General features: G+C 33.2%; 3 protein-coding genes across 6 annotated transcripts in view; all 3 read left to right on the top strand.

The window, feature by feature from the left end:
* Positions 1-13185, top strand: part of LOC149134305 (uncharacterized) — a 136198-nt gene that overhangs the window by 105130 nt on the left and 17883 nt on the right. The gene's annotated exons all lie outside the window — the stretch shown is intronic.
* On the top strand, positions 978-3354 carry LOC149134307 (uncharacterized). Its single transcript, XM_089356885.1, has 2 exons — positions 978-2049; positions 3337-3354. Exons 1-2 carry the CDS (start codon positions 1096-1098, stop codon positions 3352-3354), a joined length of 972 nt encoding a protein of 323 aa, XP_089213011.1. The 5' UTR covers positions 978-1095.
* The window catches only part of LOC149134306 (uncharacterized), an 8587-nt gene continuing 4653 nt past the window's right edge, over positions 9252-13185 (top strand). Inside the window, exon 1 of the mRNA XM_089356884.1 lies at positions 9252-10514. Coding sequence (XP_089213010.1) covers positions 9558-10514 — 957 coding nt within the window. The 5' untranslated portion in view covers positions 9252-9557. The remainder of the gene's footprint in view (positions 10515-13185) is intronic.

Below are 13185 nucleotides of genomic sequence, written 5' to 3'. Positions count from 1 at the left end.
ATATATATATATATATTTATTTATTTATTTATTTATATATACTGCTGCATAGTGAAACTGTACACACCTCTCGGTAAAAAAAAAATGGTATTACACAGCTATTATAAAATACATTTGTAGGCGGTCATCAGAAGTTCAAGAAGATCGAGAGTAAGTGTAGACTATGTTGGTAGTCGTGTCTGTTCTGATGTAGTAATTATGCTGTGGTACTGAGTGAACGTTACAACGATCCAACCTTTTGAGGATAACAACACTGTTTGTCTGGGAATTGTACAGTGCCAGAGAGAACCATTCTATCGACAACTTCGGAATATAAGAATATCTGTCAAAGCTACAACCGTCGTCAAAAGACAGATACAACAGTGGCAAAAGACCGCTTTACAACATATACTTACATATATACATATTCATGTGTGTGTGTATGTGTGTGTGCGCGCGTGTGTGTGCGCGCGTGTGTGTACGCGCGTGTGTGCGCGCGCGTGTGTGTGTATACTTCTGCTTGTGTTTATGTATAACTGTTGATGTAAAATCTGTTTATGTATAAAATGTTATTACGAAAATATATTTGATTATCATATACAAATTAGTATTGATTTTCTTAATAGCCAAGGAAGAGTACTCCTTATATTTACATGTCAATAAAATCTTCCAAACAAAGGCACCCAATCCACATCACCAATAATTACTGTTCTTATTCCTATTTCTTTAAAAAGAAGATAATACATAAGACTTGAAAATAGGTTATTGACCATATGAAATGTAACACATTAATGACTACAAATCATCGCATTTTTTTTTTACATGAAACGCATTGATAGTATTTTAATTTGATACCAGATATATTCTATAAAGCGCTGTATCTGTATCAATAGGCTTATAGTACTCTCTAAACGAATGAGGTCCGTTGATACATATTTTATTTTGCAATTAGATATTGTGAATGTTTTTCTGGTAGATTAATTTATGCAACAGTATCAGAAACATTTCAGAAGTAGTTGAAAACCTTAAGAAGACTTTATACATCGTCTGATCCCTATCACCGTGTTCATCTGTTTCAAAGGAAACGTCTCTCAAGACGAGGGAATTTGAATAAGCATGAAAGCAAATCAAACAAAATTCTTGAAAATGTTGGAGTTATATCAAAATATTCAGAATATTCGGAAATATTTTATGAATAAATCAATGCTGAAAGCACTCGAGTTTAAAGCAATTTGCTTGTCTGCATTTTATTTGCTGTACCTCGTATGTTTGATTATCAACCCGATTCGATGTCTTGTGAGTTTAATACAACTGAAAAATACTAACACAGGTGAAATATTTCCGTATTTTTACGAATTAATTGTCTGGTGTTACTTATCTCTTTTCTGTTTGGTGAAAATGTTAAAGGATTCTGACGACAAGCAACTATTTGAACATTTTGCCGAACTTGAAACTGACGAAGAAGATAGAAAATATTATAACACTAATTTAATATATTCACATACAACTTTCTTTGTATTTATATTCGCCCTTCTCCTTCTCAACACCTCTGTAGATCTCATTTTTCCGCTCTACAGTAACGATTTTCTGACATTTTTAATATTTCCTCTACCAACATACAATACATATTATATACCAGTTTTTGCAATACAAAATATATTCAATGGAATCTCTCTGGCAATCGTGTTATTAGATCTCTATGCAGACTTTATAATCACTATTACACTTATTTATGAATTTAACAAAGTGGCGAAGGAGGCTCAACGATTCGTAAAGGAACGGCAATCAGATAAGACTGGTTTTTTCAAGAAACATGAAAAGATTACAGAAATATGTAACACACACGATGCTCTAAGCACAATACTGAGATTAGTCAATGAATCGCTGCAGATGACAACAGGATTTATTGTACTCGGTAGTATAATAAGCTGCTGCATTGCAACTTATGGAATGATAAACTATTCCTTCAAAACTAACCTGTACCCATATGTTTATGTATTATTGAATGCAAACGTTTTGCTGTTCTTTTGGTTGGCAATGATTAGGTGTGGAATTCGTTTAAACAGATCGGTAAGTGATATAAGATTTCTATATGATAACCTAGTTGATCTATGTACATTCATTCACACACAGATATCCCCACACAAATAAGCACACACGCACACATACACTCACACAGAGACACACAAACACAATATGAGTTGCTAGTTGTTCAATGTACATACATTCACACACGCACACAGTCACACACAAATATTCAAACATAGGCATACAAACACTCGGAAACACACACGCACGCACGCGCGCGCGCGCGCGCGCGTATACATAGATTTTGTAGGTGATATAAGTATTTCATTATTTCAAGCAGTCTGATTCGTCTCTATACAACTTTAAAATTTCGCAGACACATTTACAGAAACCTAGCTTATTTAGGTTTGGTTTTTAAGGTATGATGGAATAGAAGAAGACCAAGAGGGCAACTTCAAAGTGGGCTGTTATTTCACAAGACGGGTCACATGGTCTTGCAAGGATTGAGATTTTACTTCTAACACCACCTGCCTTTAAAGTAAGTCCCATCGTGAACTCTCAGATCTATGTGATCCACTCATAGTATCCAAACCGCTGGTCTTCAGAAACCCCCTTTACATAATAATTTTACTACTCATTGGCAGTCATTCTATTATTCAGGAATTACTCACGATTTCAATGGAGATTAGAAATTACGTATCAATTTTATATTCGATATATTTTACTATTTATTTTTTGAAGCCATTAGAAAGGATTTTAATATTTATACTCAGACTTCTTCCTCCTACTTTTTATATTCTGCTTATAGCTCCTTTCTAGCGTGTTCCTACTGGCTCGTTTTGATTTCATGTCGCAACGTTTCATTCCTTAACTCATAAAAGCATTCTAATTTTACAGATGCAGATGAACCATAGAAAAAATAAGAGATGTCTATCGAAGTACCAAGATTGTATCAAGGTCCTTCCTTGTATTATCTGAACTCGACGCTCAGATTGTTTGGCAATCTGGTTAGACATGTCCAAGTTAATATTATCATGGAAATAACTACTCATAAAAATATAAACGCACACTCGCTTTCATACAAGATATTATATATATATATATATATATATATATATATATATATATATATATGAGGAAAATAAGAGAAGTTAGAAAATGGTAAAATAGTTCTATCATGAAATACGTTTTGTAACGGTTAATACCGGTTTTGTCTTTTCAAATCAATTATTTGTTAAGAAGGAAAACTATCGAATTGAAGAAAACTTGACGAAAGAATTGAATTAAATTTTTTGAAAAATTTTGAATTTTCCCCTTCTATAATTTTAGGGACAATGCAACCTCTAATCAGTGCATTAGCAAAAAAATCCTATTTTACAGGAAAATACAAACCTCATCTGAATGCTTCTACCACTCATAACGCTACTACAGCGTTCTAAGAATAATACCCACGCTAATATTAAAAAGAAAAGATACATTAAAAACAGTCGCTAACCACGAATTTATTAAGAACAGTTCCTATTACTACTGCTGCTGCAACAACAGGTCGCTTTGTGGTCACTTGACCATTAAAGTTGATTTCAAGGACAACCTCTACTACTGGGTCTTACAACTCCCCCTGTTTTTGTTGTTGCTGTTCTTCTTTTCTTCCTCTCCTTTATATTCTCCTTCTTTTTCTACCACTTCCTCCTCTTCTTCTTTGCTTAAACCATACATACAATTCTTGCTTAAGCCTTACACAAAATATTTGCTCAAACAATACATACAATTTTTCAGATCTACTAGTATCTATCTAACGAGCTTTCACCAAGTGTAAGGGGGAGAGAGAGAGAGTGTGTGTGCGTGTGTGTGCGTGTGTGTGTGTGTGTGTGTATGTATGTGTGTGTGTGTGTGTGTGTGTGTGTGTGAGAGAGAGAGAGAGAGAGAGAGAGCGAGAGAGAGAAAGACAAAAAAAAATGAAAATATCCTAACTATTCGAAGGCAATGGAAATATTTACAAAATATTTCATTTAATTTTTTCTTCAATTTCATTGTTTTTCTTCTTAATTAGTTTTGACTTACTCTTCATTGAAAAATTCGAAATGACACAAACCGTTACTAAGCGTTAAAAATGTTTTTCATGATAAAATTATGTTCGCATTTTCCACCTTGTCTTATACAAATCGTGTAGCAATTTTTTTAACATTTTATACCACGCACGCACATACACACACACACACACACACACACACACACACACACGCACACACACACAAACACACATATATAGAGAGATGCTTTGTGAAATTAACAATGCCTTTGGGCGGCCCAAAGGCTAAAGAAGTACACAATTTCCTAAGATACCACACAGTTGGACTGAAACCGGAATCACGGAGTTGAGAAGCAGGTTTCTTATCACATGGCCATGCCTCAGATTCGTAGCTATTCACTACAGCTAAAGTGTTGAGATGTTGTTGATGTGTAATTGAATGTTTGATATGATTTGCAGTTCATTTTATCTTTATTATCATCTCAATATTTTCATTTTTTTCCTTTGTTGGAGGTGATGCAGTTGTGTGATGGCTCGGTATTGATGGTGTGATGATGCGTTAATTGTTGTTATTTTTGACAGTTGAGAATTCTAGTTGCTCTGAAAAAGATGTACGCTGTTACCTATTCGCAACTCAGAGTTTATGTAAGGATTTTATCCTATATATGATGTTCTACCAGTTCTCACAACTTGAAAAAATATACCTTGTACTACAATACATTTTAGCGCTTCAAACTTATATATATATATATATATATATATATATATATATATATATATATATATATATATATATATATATATACTGCTGTGTCTGGGGAGAGATATTCTCTTTTAGTGCCTTATAATTCAACACGCTCACTGGTAAAATTGATTCAAAACTATTGAAAAGTTTGCAAAGCGCAACGAAGATTTTAGAAAAGTAAAAAAGAAATAAGTGAAAATTTTACTGGTGAGTGTGTTAAATTGTAAGGCACTAAAAGAGAATGACTCTCCCCAGGAACAATGGAATATGCTTCAACACACGAACTCACGTAAAGAATCTTGCAAATCAAATCCCCAAAAGATATATATATATATATATATATATATATATATATATATATATATATATATATATATATATATATATATATATATATATATATATATATGTATGTATGTATGTATATATATATATATATGTATATATATATATATATATATATATGTATATATATATATATATATATATATATATATATATATATATATATATATGTATATATATATATATATAAATATGTGTATATATGTATATATATATATATATATATATATATATATATATATATGTATATATATATATATATAAATATGTGTATATATGTATATATATATATATATATATATATATATATATATATATATATATATATATATATATATATATATGTATATAAACATGTGTGTGTGTGTGTGTGTGTGTGTGTGTGTGTGTGTGTGTGTGTGTGTGTGTGTGTGTGTGCGTGTGTGTGATTCTGATAGAAGGGAAGCCAAAGTTACGCGTCAAACTGCTTGCACGGTTTGACGCGTAACTTTGGCTTCCCTTCTATTAGAACCAGTCTCAGAAGCGTCCGTCGTTGCTAGTAACAATAGAAAATAACTACTTTACATTCATCGAACGTCCATATGTTACGGTGCATCTCAATTCCTCTATATGTATTTTGACAATGCTATTATAATGACATAGCGATTTCCGTCTCGACAAATTTTATATAACTTGATATCTTCACACGGTATGTCATATGTTTACTTCTTTGACAACCAACCAAATTCTGCATCTGTTTGACTATAGGCTCAGTGCTGTGCTGTCACAGGCTATCCTGTTTTTCGCTGTAATACAAAAGGCAAGTTCCTTTGAAATGCTTGTGAGGTCTATGACTGCAAAATTTGATTTATTTATTTTGGAGTGTGAAGCATTTGTTAATATTGCTATATTTTACCGTTGAAGAAATGAAGATGCTTGCGTTGGTTTGTTATCCTGCGAGAGATTGTTTATTTATAAAGAAGTATCGGAGTAAGCTGCAATCATTGGATGTGTATTTGTTTTCCCTTGATATATTAGTGTTTCTATTTGACTTATATTCCCTCACTTGGTTACGTGTATTTTCTACTGTATTCTAATGCATCATTGATCTGTGAAGGCGGTTTTAGTCTTGATGAAACTTCGAAACTTTTTTTACAAATTTTCTGCTGTAAGAATGTAAAAATTGCTGACAAATTTGAAAATAATAAATATTAAGAAATGTAAATTTTCAGGTTTTTCTACAAACCTGTGATCAGGAATCGATGGAATGCACCATTTCTTCGTTCGAAAATAGAATCACAAAAGAAGCAAACAGGAAAATAAAAGTCAAACGGAAGACCAAATCCACAGACGCGCTGTAGCCAGGTATTAATTGTAGGTTAGAAAACTAATATTGTATTTTAAAGAAGAGTTAAGAATATTTGAACGCATTCGAAAAATTTTCCGAGACACGATTATTTAAGTGTCCATTGAACAGTAAAGATAACAAGCTTCCTTACCTAGTGAGATCAGGTCTTATGTTATAAGCATTTACAAGTCAAAGGGCGGAAGAACTACTGTGTAGTCTACGGCCAATTCAATAATGTTTGATCGTGACGCGTGTGTGAAAGTTTGTGTGTATGTATTTTGTGTGTTTATATTTGTGAGTGTTGTGTTTTATATATTGTATAAAGTCTTTAATTTTTAATTGCTAATTTTTATGTACTTCTACCTGTATTTCTACATCCCCGAATTTATTTTATTCTCTATTTCATCTTCATCTTTCTATCGGCGATTGGGGCATGTGGGGTACATCCCACATGACGTTACCTTCATGCCCTGCATAGATGGAATGGAATAGACAGGACTCCCTGGGCTGAGGTGAAGACAGCCTGCTAAGGAGAAGGAAATCTCTTATAAGAAAAACCAGCGTCGGAACTGAAATACCAAGTTGGTATCTGGCACGGGATAAATTTACCTCATGGCGAGGGAGAAGTCTTGGATGGCAATCTCCTTTGAGATGGTGTCTCGTATGTAAAAATATCTGGATGTAGGACTGGCGATCCACTTCTGTATCAGCTACGGAATGAATTACCATGACGTCCACTCGCAGCGCCAGGGTTCGAGCACCAGCTTGTTCAGTTCCAAATTCTCACTTTTGTTTTCCTTCTAACGTATGATTAGCTACTTCTAAACTCTTGAGTGCGGTGTAGCTATGAAGAGGTAGATGTAGATGCGGGAAAAACTAACAAACTTATGACGTGCTAAGGACCCCTGTTGTCTGCAGTACTTTTAACTCACGAACCTTATCTCCATCCGTCGCATACAGGAAGAAATGAAAATGCTTAGCATGTGCGTCACAATTGGTTTTATCAACTTATGTAAATCCTTTGAGTCTATCAACAGAGATCTTATGTTTAAAATTCTTGCACTCTATGGTATTCCTCCCAGGATTGTTGATGCTACCAGAGCGCTGTACACAAACACCACTGCCACATTTATATCCACTGATGGAGAGACTGATTTCTTTGAAGTTGAAGCAGGTGTTCTGCAGAGTGACACATTCGCTCCTTTCTTGTTCATCATTGTTCTCGACTATGTTCTACGCATTTCCCAAAACGGTATGGAGGAAAAGGACTCCATTTGAAATCCAACCAGAGCAGGTTGCATTGTGCACACTATTTAACTGATCTTGACTTTGCAGACGATCTTCCTTGATATTCCAGTGTATTAACGATGCAGAATCTTTGTTACAAGCACAGGAGAAAGCAGCAAACCAGGTCAGCCTTTACTGCAACAAGAGAGTACAACAGAGTGTATCACGACCTCCTCCAAGTTAACCGAACTTAAAACGCTCAATAATATATCAATCAAATGCTTTGGATCACATATAGTAGACTCCCAAAAGGACTTTCGCAAAGGACTTTCGCAAAGGACTTTCGCAAAGGACTTTCGCAAAGGACTTTCGCAAAGGACTTTCGCAAAGGACTTTCGCAAAGGACTTTCTCCGGGAAACTGGCATTTCCAGATACTATATCTCGGGATTCAGGCTGCATATTAGAGATCTGAACACAGCAATGCAGGACCATATAGTGTGGAAAGGGACTGTCAACGGAGTTGTCATAAGTTGGTCAAAGGATGATAATGACAAGTATTTATATAATATTATTTGTAGCTTCATTAGCTTCATTGTGTGTGGATCATATTTCGTCGACATTGTCAAAACGACTGAGGACGAATGTCCTCCAGGGAGCAATCAAAGTTTCTTTTTCACTCGTTCTATAAGTTCTAAGGATCCCTCAGCTCAAACGCCTCCATTTTATTGCCAGTTTTATTAGAAGCAATTATCATTAATAAAGAAACATGCCTAGGCTGGTTGTTAATTAACGGCACCTATAATTATTGTCAATGAAGAAATATATAATTTCGATTTCTTAAATATCGTTCATGAAGTAATTGATGAGTGGACACCCACAAAGCAAACATTCCCTTTTCTACATGAATGCACACGCATTTACAAAAAACATATGCATATTTATGTATATGTACATGTAGATATACACATCTGTACGCACACACACATAAAGATATATATATATATATATATATATATATATATATGTGTTTATATATAAATATATATATATGTTTATATATATATATATATATATATATATATATATATATATATATATATATATATATATATATATATATATGTGCATATATATATATATATATATATATAGAAAGAAAGAGCTAGAGAGAGAGAGAGAGAGAGAGAGAGAAATAGATATGTATACCTATATATGCGTACATACACATATAGTTGTATGTGTATGTGTACTTGTGCTCGTACATATGCATAACTATTATGTATCAAAGGTAAATACGAAAATGTATTTGATTTTCATTTACAAATTAGCATTAATTATCTTAAAAAGCATTCACACGTGTTTATGTTTGCATGGCAATAAAATGTTCAAAACAAAGGCACCCAATCCACATCATCCACAATTACTATTATTATTATTATTATTTTTATTATTATTATTATTATTATTATTATTATCATCTTCATCATCATTATTATTCCTATTTCGTCAACGTACATAATATATAAGACTTGAAAATTAGTTATTGTTTATATAGATATAAAGAATTAAAGCCAATATATCATCACAGTTCTTTTCCTCGAAATAGTATTAATAGTGTTACGACGTAATACCAGATATATTTTATAAAGCGCTGTAACTATGGAACTGTAATGTTATCTAAAGGATAAATATTTTATTTTGCTATCGGATACTGTTTATATTTTCCTGGTAGATTCAATTATACAATAGAAACAGAAATTTCCAAGAAGAAACTGTGGGAAACTTAAAAAACACATTTATACATCGTGTGGTGCCGATTACAGTGTTCGTCTGTTTGAAAGCAAACGTCTATCAACACGAAGGAATTAGAATAAGCATGAAAGCAAATCAAACACAGCTCTTAAAAATGTTGGAGTTATATCGAAATATAAGTAATATTCGGAAATATATTATGAATAAACCAATGCTGAAAGCACTCGAGTTTAAAGCAATTTGCTTGTCTGCATTTTATTCATTGTACTTTATATTTTTATTTGTAAACCCCATTCACCATATTGTGACTTTAATACAACTGCAAAATACTAACACAGGTGAAATATTTGTGTATGTTTACGTAATATTTTACAGGTGTTATTTCTCTTTTTTCTGTTTGGTGAAATTCTTCAGGGATTCTAATGACACGAAACTAATTGAAAATTTCGCCCATCTTGGAACTGAAGAAGAAGATAAAAAATATTACAACACTAATCTAATATATTCACGCACTGCATTATATATATATATATTCGGGCCTCTCATTTTCTCTATATGCATCGATCTGATTTTGCCGCTCTGCAGTAACGATTTTCTGATGTTTTTAACATTCCCTGTACCAACAAATAATGAACATTATTACATTCCAGTTTTAACAGTACAATTCATATTCGATAGCATCTCACTGGCGACCGTGTTATTAGATCTCTATAAAAGCCTTATAATCAGTATTACACTTATTTATGAGTTTAACAATGTGGCGAAGGAGGCTCAGCGATTCGTAAAGGAACAGCAGTCAGATAAGTCTGTCTTTTTGAAGAAACGCAGAGAAATTACAGAAATATGCAGCACGCACGATACCCTAACCACAATGCTGAGGTTTATCAATGAGTCAACGCAAATAACATCTGGATTTATTGTACTTGGTAGCATAATAAGCTGCTGTATTGCAACTTTCGGTATAATAAATAATTCTTTGAAAACTGACCTATACAAATATGTTTACGTATTACTGGTGGCGACCGTTAACATGGCGTATTTGATTGTAACGATCTGGTGTGGAGTTCGTTTAAACACATCGGTAAGTGTAATAAGATATATATATATATATATATATATATATATATATATATATATATATATATATATATATATATATATATATATATATATATAGGGATTGACAGTAACCTGCTTCTCCAGCATACTGAGAATTCAGAAATAGCAGCCAAAGAACTACTGATTCCAAAACTACAAATTTTACTCTAAATTGATAGCGATATTTCTGATACACACAGAACAAAAAACAGTAGAGAAGAGTAAAAAAACAACTTGCTTTAGTTAATTTAGTACGACCGTTTCACAGTTAAGAGCATGGAATACTCCATTCTGATCTTCAGCTAAATATTCTAATAAATTTGCTAATTTATTAGCATGCTCTTAACTGTGAAACGGTCGTACTAAATTAACTAAAGGCAAGTTGTTTGTTTACTCTTCTCTACTGTTTTTTGTTCTGTGTGTATCAGAAATATCGCTATCAATTTAGAGTAAAATTTGTAGTTTTGGAATCAGTAGTTCTTTGGCTGCTATTTCTGAATTCTCAGTATGTTGGAGAAGCAGGTTACTGTCAATCCCTATATATTTATGATTATAAATGATTTTACCGATAAGGTTTTTTTCATACTGAGCTACCCGGCAAAATTGTTAATTATTAATTTTATTACTAATTGACGAATCCCTGCCCTGTATATCTATATATATATATGATTACGTATTTGATCTATGTACATACATTTGCACTCCCACACTCACACAAACAAACACACTCACGCACACACTCGCATACACAGACGTGCCAACGCATGCACGCACGCACACACACGCACATACACGCACATACACACACAAACACACGCACACACATTTAGAAGGACTTATATTAATATTTGAAACAGTCTGATTTGGTTCCATGCGACTTAAAATTTCGCAAGCTCATATATATATATATATATATATATATATATATATATCGAAAATTTAAGTTTAGAAACTTGGAAGTAATAAATTATCCAAAAGCGGTGTAGACACCAAGCTACTCTTCAGACCAAGGACACTTTGATTTTCTGAAGTCTACATTCTCGTCGTCCGTTGTAGAACCCTTCTATACTCGTTGGGGGATTGGATCGAAATGGCATTATAGAATGCTACAGTATTCCTTTATTTTCTTTCTTTTATTTGTTTCAGTCATTTGATTGCGGTCATGCTGGATCACCGTCTTTAGTCAATCAAATCGACCCCAAGACTTATTCTTCGTAAGCCTAGTATTTATAATATCGGACTTTTTGCCGAGCTGCTATGTCATGGGGGTGTAAACACACCAATGTCAGTTGTCAAGCGATGGTGGTGGTGGTGGTGAGGGAGGACAAACACAGACACCTTTGTTGTGTCATCATTATAGTTATTGTTCATAAGGCGGCGCGCTGGTAGAATCGCTAGCAAGCTGGACGAAATGCCTAGCGGTATTTCGCCCGTCACAACAGTCTGAAGTCGACTTCCGCCGAGGTTGACTTTGCCTTTCATCCTTTCGGAGTGGATAAATTAAATACCGATGAAACACTGGGTTCGATGCCATCGACGAGTCCACTCACAACAAATATTAGACATTGTGCTCAGTTATCCTGTCTGGGTTCGCGGTTAGTAAGCCATTCCCTTCGAACAATGGTCCTATTTTATAGTGTATTGTAGCTGATTCTTTTGCGAATTTATAGAAATCTTTAAGTCTCGTTTTTATGCTTTCCAAGATCTGTTCCCCCCGTCTGCTTTTTCCTTTTCATGATCTTTCTTTCTAGGAGATTTCTAGGACTGTCTATATCAAAATAAACTTTACCCTATTATTCAATTGTATTTTCAACCGGTTTGAAACCTTTGATTTGGGTCTTATAAAAAAGTTTCTGTCTCTGGGAATCTTCTTTGTCGGTAGGCTGGATTGTTTGTCCGTATATATAATACACATACACACTCACACACACACATACACACACATACACATATATCCATATATATAAATATACACTCATATATATATATATATATATATATATATATATATATATATATATATATATATATATATATATATATATATATATATAGATGTATATATATATATATATATAGAGAGAGAGAGAGAGAGAAAGAGAGAGAGAGAGAGAGAGAAAGAGAGAGAGAGAGAGAGAAAGAGAGAGAGAGAGAGAGAAAGAGAGAGAGAGAGAGAGAAGAGAGAGAGAGAGAGAGAAAGAGAGAGAGAGAGAGAGAAAGAGAGAGAGAGAGAGAGAGAAAGAGACATACGCTGACCACTACACATTTTTTTCTCTCCTTGTTTCTTTCTGTGTTCCTTTCAGTTGAAGAGCGCAGGCTCGAAACGTCAAAGACTTTCTCTATTCCCGAGCGTTAAACTAATACATCCATTTGTTGTTTACACCACCTGTCTTTGTCTGTTGTTTTTTTCGTAAATTCTCCCATATATATATATATATATATATATATATATAAATATATATATATATATATATATATATATATATATATATATATATATATATATATATATATATATATATATACATATACATGTACATATATATATACACAAACATATACACATACATATACATATATATATACGTAGATATACAGATACATAGATACATACACACACACATGCACACACATATATATATCTGGATCATCGG

The sequence above is a fragment of the Octopus bimaculoides genome, chromosome 8 (genome assembly GCF_046866305.1).
Source record: "Octopus bimaculoides isolate indiv1 chromosome 8, ASM4686630v1, whole genome shotgun sequence".
Taxonomy (NCBI): Eukaryota; Metazoa; Mollusca; class Cephalopoda; order Octopoda; family Octopodidae; genus Octopus; species Octopus bimaculoides.
Note: the sequence above shows the minus strand (reverse complement) of the source record. Positions and strands in the feature narration are given on the sequence as shown.